Source organism: Equus asinus, chromosome 2, assembly GCF_041296235.1.
Source record: "Equus asinus isolate D_3611 breed Donkey chromosome 2, EquAss-T2T_v2, whole genome shotgun sequence".
In the NCBI taxonomy this organism is placed as follows: domain Eukaryota; kingdom Metazoa; phylum Chordata; class Mammalia; order Perissodactyla; family Equidae; genus Equus; species Equus asinus.
This window is the reverse complement of record NC_091791.1, coordinates 26,463,916-26,479,088: the sequence shown is the minus strand read 5'-3', so window position 1 is coordinate 26,479,088 and position 15,173 is coordinate 26,463,916. Positions and strand designations below refer to the sequence as shown.

The 15,173-nt window shown below is 34.8% G+C and overlaps 1 protein-coding gene across 3 annotated transcripts in view; it reads left to right on the top strand.

The window, feature by feature from the left end:
- The window catches only part of SLK (STE20 like kinase), a 52,783-nt gene that overhangs the window by 12,693 nt on the left and 24,917 nt on the right, over positions 1-15,173 (top strand). For 2 of the 3 annotated variants that reach the window (XM_014829108.3, XM_014829107.3), the window contains exons 2-4: positions 7,496-7,660; positions 9,400-9,448; positions 9,776-9,925. In XM_014829108.3, the coding sequence (XP_014684594.1) occupies positions 7,496-7,660; positions 9,400-9,448; positions 9,776-9,925 (364 nt within the window). The remainder of the gene's footprint in view (positions 1-7,495; positions 7,661-9,399; positions 9,449-9,775; positions 9,926-15,173) is intronic. The other variant, XM_070483780.1, reaches the window with a different exon arrangement.

Genomic DNA, 15,173 nt, shown 5'->3' with positions numbered 1-15,173 from the left:
AAAAGCTACCCTGGTTCCACAAGACCCCTCTTCCAAGTTCAGAGATGCTAGCAGCAGCTGAGCAGCACCCTGTCCTCAGGGATCTGAGTTCAGCTCTACAGAACCTTTCCTCCAAGCTTCTGAGTATTACTATGTTCAATCTCTTCCCTTGGCAACTCTGGTCCTAGGAGTGGTAGCTTTTTCCTACAGTTGTTACCTCCCTGATCCTTCATGTTCTCTCTGTCTTTTTAGTTATCTACTTAACAACGTAATAATTATTTATATTAAATTTTCTCTATTAAAATAATCAATACAATTTTTTTCTCTTGGTTGGACCTGACTGGTACAAAGATTAAGTTAGTTATATAAATGGAGAATGCAGAGAACAGTGCTTGGCACAAGGTAATTGCTCAAAGAATAATATCTAATAGCATAACGGATACTATAATATATAATAGCATACTTGAAATAATTTGAGATTTTTATACTCTATTTCTTGACAAAATACTAACATTTCCAATTTAACTACAAAGCTAAAAAGGCGTAAAGACAATCATTGAACTTTACTGATCTTGATATGCTCAAATAACGCCACCTCAGTAAGCCTAAACTTAACTACCCTATTTAAATTGTAACCTCTTCCTTGTGTACCCCCAAATTGTCCATCTCCTCATCTTTCTTATTACCTTACTTAATTTTTTTCCACAGTACTAGTAACTAATATGCTCTTTATTTGTCTATTGACTGTCCTCTCCCCACAATTATAAGTGCCATGAGAACAGATTTTGTACATTTTTTACACTGTCAGCATCTGGAACAGTGCCTGACGTATAGAAGATACTCAATAAGTATTTGTTGAAAGAACAAACTGATTTTAGCAGATCATCTCTTGAGCATGCTCACTAGATTTTTGTATTGCGTTTCTTTTGGAGAACAGATTTCTCTGGGGTGTTGTGCTGCGTGTGTTTTCTACAGCTCCAACTAGTGCCTTGCATGTAGTAGGTGTTCATGAACTGTTATTTGGTTTGTTTAGTTTTCGTGTTTTCTAATGGTTGAATGTCCTTATACATTGGACGTTTAGGGTCTTACCTCTTCTCTTGGTGGGAGGAAGAATACCTTTGAACTCTCAACCTTGAAATCAAGTTATCCAAATCAATAGAATCAATCCCATTGATTACTGAAGTGATTGAATTCTTCTCTTTTTTTTTTTTGATTGGCGCTTGAGCTAACATCTGTTGCCAATCTTCTTTTTTTCTTTTCTTCTTCTTCCCAAAGCCTCCCAGTACATAGTTCTAGGTACCTCTGGTTGTGCTGTGTGGGATGCCGCCTAAGCATGGCTTGATGAGCAGTGCCATGTCCGCACCCAGGACCCAAACTGTTGAAACCCTGGGCCACTGAAGCAGAGCCTGCGAACTTAACCACTCGGCCATAGGGCTGTCTCCCTTCTCTCTGTTTTTATTCTTTGTCTTTTAGATTCTTTTTATATTTATCCTATTATTATTATTATTTTTGGGTCTTCCCCTTTTGATTGACTAACATCTCTGAGGCACTGAAGTCATCTATATGTTCTGTACTAGTCTTTCAATTTCCACTTCAGAATTTTATTAATATATATTTCTCATTATAGAAAGTATTATATAGTCTTAGAAAAAGTAGACATGTAGAAAGAAAATAAATGAAGATTTAAAAATCATCTGTATTCTTGCCACCCAGGAAATAACCCCTGTTAAAAGAAGAATAATGTAAGAGGATGTAATTTTTATCTGACTTCATTGAGAACATGAAACCAGTGTAAGAAGCTTAGATAAGTTGTGTCTTCCTGCAGCCCTCTCTTTGTTTCTGTAAAGTGGTCAAGCTTGATTCATGATTCATGAAAATGAAAATAGTGATTTTTTTTGTTTTCTTTTTTAAAATGGCAAAGTTCATTTTTTTAACTTTTTATTAAGATTATGATAGTTTACAACCTTGTGAAATTTCATTTGTACATTATTGTTAGTCATGTTGTAGGTGCACCACTTTACCCTTTGTGCCCTCCCCCAACCCCCCCTTTCCCCTGGTAACCACCAATCAGTTCTCTTTGTCTACATGTTTAACTTCCACCTGTGAGTGGAGTCAAACAGAGTTCGTCTTTCTCTATCTGGCTTATTTCACTTAACATAATACCCTCAAGGTCCATCCATGTTGTTGTGAATGGGATGATTTTATCCTTTTTTATGGGTGAGTAGTATTCCATTGTGTGTGTGTGTGTGTGTGTATATATATATATATATATATACACACACACACACACACACACCATATCTTCTTTATCCAATCATCAGTTGATGGAAAAACGTAGTGATTTTTAAGTGATCATAACTGATTTCTGAAAACTTTTTATCAATAGAAGTTATAAGGTATACCTTTAAATTAATATCTGGGTATTTGTTATTCCATTATTACTATTATTTTTGGTGAGGAAGATTGTCCCTGAGCTAACATCTGTTCCCGATTGTCCTCTTTTTGCTTGAGGAACATTGTCTCCAAGCTAACATCTGTGCCAATCTTCCTCTGTTTTGTATGTGGGATGCCACCACAGCATGGCTTGATGAGCAGTGTGTAGGTCTGCACCTGGAATCCAAACCCGTGAACCCAGGCTGCTGAAGTGGGGCATGCAAACTTAACCACTATGCCACTGGGCCAGACCAATTCCGTTCTTATTTTTATTACCATTTGTTTAGTTATTTCATTAAGTCTTTATGTGTAGAATTTTCATGCTTTTAGGTAGTAGATAGATGAGACTTTCTTTTTCACACCTGATATCTATCCATTATATTTATTTAAAGTATAGTTTCATGCACTTACCAATGTTTATTTCAGTTTTGATTTTCAGAGTTCTCTAGAACCAGATCCTGATGAGTAATCATGCTATTTTCAAGCAATAATGTGAGGCAATTTTTATTTCTTATATTAAACCATATAGTACCATTGTTGGTTTAATCAGTATATTCACAGAAATGGAATAATTAAATTTGTTACTATGAAGAACTTTAGAGATTATCTAGTTTTAGTTATTTTCCCCTTTCCATGCCATTCCATTTACAAGTAAAAGACACATCTTTAAAATCTCTCAGGATGTTAATAAGGTATGCGGAAGCAAGATGACTTTTAAGTCCACTCACAGTGTCCTTGGTTTCCTACCAGGGCTCATATTTTATAGTATTTTTCTTCAAGGATGGTTTCTCTGGTCTCTTTCTTTCCAAAGCGTTACACTGAAATGGTGAGAAAAGGGCTTGTTTCTCACTGGTTTATTTCCTCTGACTTAGGAGAGGGTGAGTTCTAATTATTGTTGGTTCAATTATAGTATCTTTCTTAGGGAGACAGGCTTAATGCCGTATTTCACCAGATATGACAGACTTTTTACTTTTTAACATCTCTGAAATTGGGATCTGTCCTTTATCGATTGACGCCTTCATATTGTTATTGGCCAGGTGTTGGTCATGATATATCTGTCATTGCCTGTGCGTTGTGAAATTAGTTGTATCCCTGTTGTCACACAGTTGCACTCCTTCATGTTTCAATCAATAAACTATTTAAGGACCTTTTGAAGAAAGAATGTGAGTCCTGGTTGTCATCTAAAAATCGTAGCACCTGTGGTAAGATCAAGACAGTATCAGCATTATACTTGCAAAATGGGAGATAGTGGCTTGAAAGAAAATTTTGGAGGTGGTAGTAGAGGAGCACCCTTTTAAGAAGTGCTGCAGCACCAAAGCTTTCCATGGCCAGAGGATGATGCCCTGTGGAAACGCGAGACGCTAGATGACTGAGTGAAAAAGTGATTCAGAAGAGGCAAACTTAAATGTGAAGAAGTATTTAAATTTTTATGTATGAACAAGGATAATAGATATGCAATAATTTTTGTCTGAATATGTCCAAAAGAGCTCTTAAAAAAGGTATAACATAAGAATTCTAAGTGATAAAGTGTTGTCAGAGTTTAATTTTTCTTCCTTAGTGGAACATAAGATAATGGCTCATCTTAAAAGGCATCCTAGATTTGATAAAATATAGTAAATTAGAATATTATTCTAGGGTGGTAGAGATGACCAGTTAAAGTTATCTTTTTATCTGAAACATATTTTCTGAACCCTAAATGTTAGGGTTACTTAATTAGTAATTAATTTTACTTTTTACCTCTATTTCTTCTTAAGGAAGTAAAACATAGTAACAGTCTACTTAGGAAGATTCCCATATACAGACTGAGACCTGTTTTGTTTATTCTTTTCATCATCACCTCCGTGGTTAGATAATAGTTCCCTAAGAAATCTCCCATGTACTGATTTTTTTTGTACTTTATTGCTGCTGTAAAAAAAACAGAAAGTCCATTTAAAAAAAATTCAAACAATATGAAAAATACAGAAAAAGTCAAAAGCACCTGAAATTCCACCATCCTAGCTAATATATCTTTCCAGATATTTCTTATGCACCTATCTGTATGTGAAAATGGATGTGTAGTTTTTATAAAATTACGTACCTCTCATGTTTAGTAAGTTGCCTTTTTTCCCATTCAGTGATGTCTTGTGGCTACTGTTCTATCTTAAGAAATATTAATTAGTCAGTTAATTTTAATGGCTGCATAGTTTTCCACTGTGGAACTGTACTGAATGATTTAAGCAGGTTCCTGTTAATGAACATTTAGACTGATCCAGTTTTTTTTATTGTAAATAGTGCTTTGATGAATGTTTTTGTGTATGTATATTTTTTATTTTGTAAAATTATCTCCTTATGATAAATTCTTAAAAGTGGGATTTGGACATTTGTTTATTTATTGAAATACTTCTTACTAGCTTTTAAAAGTTTAGTATTTTTCGGGGCTGGTCCCGTGGCCGAGTGGTTAAGTTCGCGCGCTCCGCTGCAGGCGGCCCAGTGTTTCATCAGTTCGAATCCTGGGCGCGGACATGGCACTGCTCATCAAACCACGCTGAGGCAGCGTCCCACATGCCACAACTAGAAGGACCCACAACTAAGAATATGCAACTATGTACCTGGGGGCTTTGGGGAGAAAAAGGAAAAAAATAAAATCTTTAAAAAAAAAAAAAAAGTTTAGTATTTTTCTCTGTTTTTTATTTTTAAGGTAATAGATGTGATTTTGTTGAAGTGATAACATATATATAATATTGAAATGTCTTAAAAAACCTAACTAGTGTTTTAAGATCTGATTCCTAACTTTTTAAAAAATGATCTTGGATCTACTACATATTTGGAAACCTTTCATTTGTAATAATTGGAGGCGAGAAGTTACTCAGCCAAAGGAAAAAAGTGGAAAAGTTAAGGTACTAAGAATAAGGAAGAATAAGCAAACTGATGGAAGTATAGGGAAACTGGAAAGGATAATGGTTAAAATAAAGAAAAGGCTTTGGAAACAGACCTGCGTTTGAATCCTGATCCTGCCTCCTGCTAGCTACATGACCTTGGGAAAACCTTTTAACCTCTCCAAGTTTATCTTCCTTTTAAAGTAGGGATAATAATATATCATGGACTTGTGAGGATTAAATAATAATAGTAATAATTACAGCTAACTTTTTTTTTCCTGAGGAAGATTTGCCCTGAGCTAACATCTGTGCCAGTCTTCCTCTGTGTCTCATGTGTCACTGCCACAGAATGGCCACCGCCGAGTGGTGTAGGTCCATGCCTGGGAACCGAACCCGGACTGCCAAAGTGGAGTGAGCCAACTTAAACACTAGGCTGTGGGGCTGGCCTCACAGCTAAAATTTTTGAATCCTTGCTATCTGTGGCAGGCGTTGTATTAAATGTTTATATATGTTTTTTTCACTTCATAAATAGCTGTTATCTTAATTCTCACAAACTTGTGGGATGTAAACACATTTTACTAATGAAGGAGCTAAAACAGAGAAGGATTTTGTAAGTTGCTGCAACCAACAGAGTTAGTAAGAGGCAAAACCAGAGTTTAAACCTTAATAGTCTGATCTGGTAGAGCCTGCTATTTGAAACTCTATCCTCTGTCCATATAAAGCACTTAGCACGGTGCATAGCGTGCATTAGTTTATATTTAGGCTATCTTTTAAAAACTATGTCAAGAGAATGAGAAGACAAACCATTGACTGGGAGAAAATATTTGCAAAAAACGTATCTGAGGGGCCAGCCCGGTGGTGTAGTGGTTTAGTTTGCACGCTCCGCTTTGGCGGCCTGGGTTTCACGGGTTCCGATCTCGGGCCTACACATCGCTCATCAAGCCGTGCCATGGCGGCATCCTACATACAAAATAGAGGAAGATTGCCACCTACCTCAGCTCAGGGACAGTCTTCCCCAAGCAAAAAGAGGATTGGCAGTAGATGTTAGCTCAGGGCCAATCTTCCTCACAAAAAACCCAAAATATATCAGAAGAAATCTAAAGGACTGTTATCCAAAATATGTCAAGAACTCTTAAAAACCCAAGAATTAGAAAACGAACAATCTGGTTAAAAAAGATGGGCAAAAGATCTGGACAGACACCTCACCAAAGATGTATAGATGACCAATAAACATATGAAAAGATGCTTGACATCATATGTCATCAGGGAATTGAAAATTAAAACAAGGAGATAGCACTACACACTCATTAGAATGACAAAAATCCACACCCACGACACCAAGGCTGGGGAGGGTGTGCAGCAATAGGAGCTCTCATTCATTGCTGTTGGGAATGCAAAATGTTGCAGCCACTCTGGAAGACAGTTTGGTAGTTTCTTACAAAACTAAACATACTCTTACCATGTGATCCAATAATTGTGCTCCTTGCTGTTTACCCAAAGGAGTTGAAAACTTATATCCTCACAAAACCTGCACATGGATGTTTATAGCAGCTTTATTCATAATTGCTAAAACTTAGAAATAACCAAGATACCTTCAGTAGGTGAATGGATAAATAAACTGTGGCACATCTGTATAATGGACTATTCAGTGCTAAAAAGAAATGAGCTGTCAAGCCATGAAAAGACATGGAGGAACCTTAAATGCATGTTACTAAGTGAAAGAAGCCAGTCTCACAAGGCTGCATACTGTATGATTCCAGCTATATGTCATTCTGGAGAAGATAAACGATGGAGACAGTAAAAAGATCAGTGGTTGCCAGTGGTGATGAAGAAGGGAGGGTTGAATAGACAGAGCATAGAGGATTTTTAGGATGGTGAAACTATTCTGTATGATACTATAATGATGGATACATGTCATACATTTGTCGAAATGCATAAAATGTACACCAAGAGTTAATCCTCATGTAAACTGTGGTCTTTCGGTGATAATGATGTGTCAGTGTAGGTTCATCACTTGTAACAAATGTACCACTCTGGTGCAAGAATGTTGATAGTGGGGGAGGATGTGCATGCGTTTGGGAGGGGAATATATGGGAATTCTGTACTTTCTGCTCAAATATGCTGTCAACCTAAAACTACTCTAAAAAATAAAGTTTATTTAGAAAAATAGAAAATAAAATTTAAAAAACAAGTATGCATTGTAATACTTCTGTTACTTGTACTTTTAGGCACAGAATAAAGAGACCAATGTTTTAGCTGCTGCAAAGGTGATTGACACCAAATCTGAAGAAGAACTTGAAGATTACATGGTTGAAATTGATATATTAGCATCTTGTGATCACCCAAATATAGTGAAGCTTCTAGATGCCTTCTATTATGAGAACAATCTTTGGGTAAGTATTTTCTATTGATCTGTAGGAGTAGCCAAAATGAGGTAATTGTCCTAAAGAAGTTTAGTTGTGAAAACCTATTTTATGTATTACGTCTTCTGTTTATTTACTTATGTTACTTGAATGAGAGTTGATCTGCTGATGAGAGGGTCGTTAACGACATAATTATTCTTAGCTTCAACAGATGTTCAGATATGTATTTCAGATTATACCATATTTCATGATTGTTTGACATTGGACCCAAATGGAGAAACTTGGTTAAGAATATTAAGTTTCCTAAATTATGAAATTAGATGGCTGCCTTTTGCTTGTAATTTAAATTTAAGCACTTACTTAAAATTTTTTAAAAGTTTCCTTTGTTTTAAAACCTAGAAATTGTTTATAATTTCTTACCTGAACTTTTTGTATATCATGTAATAAATTATAAAATGCCTATTAGAATGTTAAGTATTCATCTTACATGTTATCAGGCCCAACTTTAGTGCATGATGTAGTAGTGGCTAAGGCTGTATGTATAAATTTTGTTCATTTTTAGAAAATATTAGGCAGAAATAGATACAGAAATAAAATATTCATTATAATAACCAGTCAGTCACTTGCTCTGTATTAATACTAATTTAATGATGATGGCTTTTTGAAATGGAGTTTTAGTTTTTCTCCCTGAAGGAAGAAGCAAAGTTGTGAGAGAGGAGTAGGTAGTACCATAATAGCTGGCTGGGAATCAAAAGGTCTAGGTGCTGCTGGGTAGGAGCTTGAATAAGTCAGTTAACCTCAATGAATCTGTTTGCTCATCTATAGGATGAGTAATGGTCTGCCTCCCAATTATTTTTCAGATGATATAAGGAATTTGAAATCAGTTTGTAATTGGCAAGCACCTGTAAAAAATAAAGTGTTGTTATACAGAGGGGAAAAAAAGCAGGAAGCTACAAGTTGTTAATATGTGATTTAAAAAATTATCTACGGCTATTATTAGTGTGGTGTCTTCTAATATAGTTGTTAAGGGCTCTAGCAGAATGTTTCCGGTAGTTATAATGAAAATGAACTTCTAGACAGTTTAATAAATAGATAAGATCTTTGCTTGAAACTATCGCAAAATAAAAAGTTGAACAACTGTGAGGGACAGCCTAGTTGGAGAGTTGATTTAATTAATCAAAGAATCATAATAAATATAAAATTACAACTGTGGTAAGGGTTAAGAAGGAAAGGTACATGGTAGTATGTAGCAGGGAGATCTGGGAAGGCATCCATCAGGAAGTGGTCACTGAGCTAGGACCTGAAGCTTTTGATAGATGTTTTTCCTGTTTTTTTTTTTTTAAACTAAAAACAGCCTCCATATATTTTCAGAATTTATTCCTATTAGTAAAGTTAAAAAATGTATTTGGTCACTTAAATCAGAATAGTTACCTTAAAAAGAAGAGTAATAAAATCTTTTAGTGGTGATGAAATGGATATAATGCTGTCCTGAATAAAAATTCTCTATCTGGTAATTTTAGAGAAGCAGGGACACTAAAAATGGTGATTGACAAAAATGCACATACTTCCACAATGTGTTCTCTTTGTGCTTTCTCAAATTTATATCAAGACTGGTGATTTTTTTTTGACACAGTCTTTATGATCAGCATGATATTGTTTCCATAACCTGGGTTATTTGATAGCTTTTCCTTTATCTTTTTTGCTAAATGGAAAAAAAAGTACTCAAACTCAATGTTGTGTTAGACACATGCTTTTTTATTTGCCTTCAGATCCTCATTGAATTTTGTGCAGGTGGAGCAGTGGATGCTGTGATGCTTGGTAAATACCTTTTGTTCTTTGTGTTAGTATCTCATATGTTTATATCAAATTATAATTAATAAAAATCAAAGGATTTCAAACAGTAATACGTACATATATCATCGTTGAGCGAAGTTCAGTAAATTAAGAAATCAGCTTAATATTTTTATATTCTTGGATAATTGTAATAAAATTCTAAAATAAAATATTGAGTATAATATGTGAGGAAAGTAATCATCTAAAATAAACTCACTGTATGTGATCCTTGACAGTGATGGTAAAAGTATATAGCCTGCTGATATGTTTTCACTGTATAAAAATGAAGATTTGTTTACTTTTTCCTTATAGAGCTTGAGAGACCGTTAACTGAGTCCCAGATACAAGTAGTTTGTAAACAGACTTTAGAGGCATTGAACTACTTACATGATAATAAAATCATCCACAGAGATCTAAAGGCTGGCAACATTCTTTTTACCTTAGATGGAGATATTAAATTGGGTAAGTTTATTCCCTTAAATAAAACATTTGAATTTGTGCTCTGAGATTTCCCCCTGTATGTATGTGACTTAATATGGTTTTATTATGACTCAACTATGTGAAACATGGAGGGTAACTCCATGTTAAATTTTTTTTTTTTTCAGTGAGGAAGATTGGCTCTGAGCTAACATCTGTTGCCAATCTTCCTCTTCTTGCTGGAGGAAGATTGTTGCTGCGCTAACATCAGTGCCAGTCTTCCTCTGTTTTATGTGGGATGCCGTCACAGCACGGCTTGATGAGCAGTGCTAGGTCCACACCTGGGATCTGAACCTGCGAACCCCAGGCTGCCACAGCGGAGCACATGAACTTAATGACCACACCACCAGGCCCAGCCCCATGTTAATTTTTACAATACTTCCTTGGATAAATAATTATTCCTTAATTCCCAGAATTCATAAGTATAGGCACCTAATATAAAGACCCTTTAAAAAGAAAGTAAGAAAGGATGGATTTTTATTTTCCAAAAGGCAAGCTTTTAAAAGACTAGTTCTTTTTTCCCTTAAATTTTTGTATGTAGGCTTAATGCTTGTAAATATATAATACATTTAGAATATGATATATAAAACTGCTAACTTAGTTTTATCTTCGTTTTCAAGACTAGTGGTTTCTTTTTCCATGTTTAGTTTTATACCCTGTTTTATAGATGTGGTGTCTTGGCTAAACTAACAAGGTAACTAACTTAAGGTCTGAAAAGGAGGCCTACAGTAAGTATGAGGCCTAGAATTTTTAATTTTGTTTTTTACACTGAGGGAATAAATGATAACTTCATAGGAAGAAATAGATGTAGATTTTAGATGGAGTATTAGTTAATTTCATATATACACATACAAAATGGAAGATACAGTCCTCTTTAAGTGCACTTAAGATATGAATTTAAAAAAAAATCTGGTGATGAAGTCTAAATTAGTTTATTTTGGAAGGATATTAAAAGGACAGAATATTTTCAAAGGCCATGTTAATACCAGTGATCACAATCATTTCACTTCACTTTGTCATGACATCTGAACGGGTATAATTTGATATACTGAATTTTAACCTTTTTATTGTGAAATAAACATAGATATAGAAAACCACACAAACAATTATGTAGCTTAGTGACTTTGTAGCTCTGTAGACGATAGCTTTGTAACTGCTACCTGGGTCAAGAAATAGAACTTTGTCAGGCACCCCAGCAGTTCTTCCATGTGCCCCATCTCAATTACTACCTCTCCCTTCTCCACAGGTAACCTTTGTCCTGACATTTATAGCCATCACTTCTTTGCATTTCTTTATGGCTCTGTCACCTGGTGTTCCTCTCTAGACATTAGAGTTTAGAGTTGCTCATAGTTAAAACTTGATTTTTCTTTTAAGTCTCTTTTAATTTATAGGTTCCCCCTTCATCCCTTTCTTTTCTTTACATTTTATCTATGGCGTGCATTCTTATGGGGGTCATATTGCCCCCAAGGGGACAAAAATTGTTTCTTTGGGAAAAAAAATCTTAGGTCTTACAATGGTTTGTGACCCTCTGAAGTACACGAAGAAATATACAGTATATCTGTGGCATTAAAATTTTATGGGGGGAAAGATTAGGAAAAAATGTCTTAAAAAGACTCCTTAGGAGAGTGATGATGAAAAAAAGGTTGAGAAACACTGATCTGTAAGACCTGGGCTGTTGGACCTGTAGAGCTTCCCTCACCTGGTGTTTTGCTGATTGCATACTCATGACGATTTTTAATAAGTTCCTGTTTCCTTCAGATTTGCAGATGAATCCAAAGGCCTCATCAATCTCAAGTTTGATTCTTTTGCAGGGCTTGGGTGGTTTTGTGTTCTTTCATTGGGAGGCACACAGTATCTGCTTTTTGCTTTTTTTGATATTAGCAGCTATTGATGCTTAATGCCTAGATCTGTTCTTTGATTGGAGTTGATTGCAAAATGAATTCTATCATTTTGTTTTCATTTGTTATTTTTGGTAATACTTTTGATAAAATTATTCATCAATTGTTTTGTTATTTTCATTTATCATCATTATAAAATTAGGAATAATTATATAGGAAGACACTTCCCTTCAACTGTTTGGTCACTCAGGAATATGGTTCGTGTAAACAAGATGGGGAAAATACTTGATTCCTTCCTTTTATTTATTTAGCTTTAAAGACAATGAATTGGTTCTCTCTCATCTTTGGTTGGTCACCAATATCTTAAAAAATGTCATTGTTAATTCATGATTTTAATTTTATTTTATAGGTTTAAAATCTATTATGGTTTTTATCCTTATTGAAGTTCCAATTGTACCATCTTTGGTCAATGGGAGCCTCTTCCAGTTAGCTTTTTGACATGACTGTATTAGTCTTTTATAGCTTCCTTCTTATCTCTTATGTTGAGATGTTTCAGGCTCATCTTGTGTTTTCCTTCCTCAAACCTGTAGTCAGTCATTTCTTCAAGAAGCCCTGGTTTCTTTTAGTAGGATGTGGTATTTTAAGACCACAATTTGGGTGCTAGAGATGCTTGTAGTTTCTGGATTGGCTGTTGCTCTAGGCCTTTCCTGAGTTCCTACATATTTCCTATTCAAATTCAGTGTAAAGGTTTTTTTTTTTTTTTTTTTAACCTAATCTCTTCTATATTACATCTGTACCTCCTTTCTTTTATCCCAAGAGTCCTGGTTCTCAAGGATGTTGATGATAGATGTACAGTAGCCCATATTTACTCATTTTAATCCTCACTTCTGTATTTAATGCTCACCAGCAGTCTTTTATGTTCATTTCTCTTTGGTCATTTTGTTTGTCTGAAGTTCATTCTCTGGTAGATTCCTCTGCAAGGGCTCTCCGAGTTCTTATATAATGATAACATTTCTATCCTTTATACTTGAAGGTCAGTTTTGCTGGATAGAAAATCCTTGGCTCACATTTCTTTCCTTGAGTATCTGAAATGTGTTACTCTGTTTTCTTCTGTGATAAAGTGTTGTTGAACAATCTGATGATAATCTGATTTTCTTTCTCTAAGTCATGTGCTCTTTTTTTCTAGATGCCAAAGAATTTTTTTCTTTAAGGACCAATAATTTGACTTTTCTAATAAATTTGCTCTTATAATATTCAAGGTTTTTTTTACATGAAAGTTTTCTGGAATTACAAATTTGAGTATTTGATCTGTTCTCTTTCATTGACTTTCTTCAGGGAATTTTATTATCTGTTAGTTTGGTTTGCCTATCATCAATATTTATAACTTTCTCTCAAGTTGTTCTTATCTTTCTTCATTTCCTTTTTTATCATTGTGGTGAAATGTACTTAACAAAATTTACCATTTTAACCATTTTTAAATGTACAGTTCTGTAGCATTAAGTACATTCACATTGTTCTGCAACCATCACGACTATCCATCTCCAGAGCTTTTTCATCTTCCTTGACTGAGACTCTCTGCCTGTTGAACTCTAACTCTCCATTTGCCCCTGCCCTTGGCCCCTGGCAACCACCGTTCAACTTTCTGTCTCTACGAATTTGACTATTCCAGGTACCTCTTATAAGTGGAATCATACAATGTTTGTCCTTTTGTAACTGGCTGGTTTTATTTAGCACAATGTCTTCAGGGTTCATTCGTGTTGTAGTATGTGTCAATTTCCTTCCTTTTTAAGGCTGAATAATATTCTGTTATATGTACATACCACATTTTGTCTCTTCATCCACTGATGGGCCCTTTGGTTGCATCCACCTTTTGGCTCTTCTGAATAATACTGCTATGAATGTGGGTATACAAATATCTGTTCAAGTCCCTGCTTTCAATTGTTTTGGGTGTTCCAGAAGTGGAATTGCTGGATGATATGGTAATTCTATGTTTAATTTTTTGAGGAACCACCATATCATTTTCTGTACCAGCTGCACAATCTTACGTTCCCACCAGCAATGCACATGAGCTTCAGTTTCTCCACATCCTTGTCAACACTTGTTATTTTCTGTATTTTTGATGATAGCCATCCTAATGGGTATGAAGTGGTAATGAGTGTGAATTTGTCGTATTTATTTGCTCTTGCATTTCTCCTAATTTAGTCTTTGTTTCTAATGATCTTTTTATTTCTAATTTTCTTTTGAATCCTATCACCTCATTTCACAGGTTTTTGTAATTCTGACTTATGTTACTCTTTTAGATCTTATATCATTTTTTAAAGTCTTGTAGCTCATTTTGAAACAGTGTTTTATAATTCTGATCTATTTTTGGTGTATGTTTTTCTGTAAATGTATTAAAATCTTATTTGAATAAAGGAGCATACTTTTGTGTAAAATAATGCATACCTTTAAAGAGAAGTATATTTTTTGAAGATTTAGGAATGCCAAAATAGTTTTGAGTTGCTTGACATTTAAAACAGTTACAATTTCTGTTTTATTCATAAATACTTACAGAGAACCTTCCATTTCTGAGATACCCTGTTAAGTATACACAAATGTATAGAACCATATTATCCTGGAGAACCATAAAATACATTACTATAACCAAATTTTTATGATGATCTTATCAGATCACATCGTTGCAAATGGAAATAAGTATATAAAATGCTATTTTAACCTACCACTGGATATATGCCACATCATTCTAAGTAGGGTTATAAAGCACACAGTGACTTTAATTTTCCCCTTTACACAGAAGGTGAAGGTCCCTTTTTTTTCCTCTTTAGCTTACCTCTTGTTCATGAGAGTACTTAGGGAGGTAGAAATATTGACAGTGGACAGTTGTTGTTTAGGGCTGTTTCTGGACCTCCTTCCACAGTCATGTTCTGAGGGGAGAAAGTTAAAAAAGACCATGTTAATAGGTTTTAGGAAAATACTGGAGTAAGTACTGAACTGACTTTACCTGAGTAGAGAACCTCTTCTGGCAGGAATTTCATATTGTGGTCTCAACTCCTTCCTTTAGAAATGTAAGAGAAGCTTGTAAGTTGAGGAGATGGGGGGTAGTAGGGTGAAGAGTCCTGAATAAATCTATTTATATTGCTTCTTCTGCAAATATATCGTCCAAGTATAATGTGTTCTATTTGCTTATTCAATTATGATTAAATTTTAAAACATTAATGAAATATCTAATGTAATGAAGTACTTCATACACCACATTAGGAAGCTTGAACGTCATTCTACAGGCAGTAGGTAGCTACCAATATGTTTTAAGCAGGAGAACTACATGGTCAATAAAAGAACCATGTAATAGACACAAATGATTAGAATACAAAGCAGTATTTTATGAGTTTTGAGAG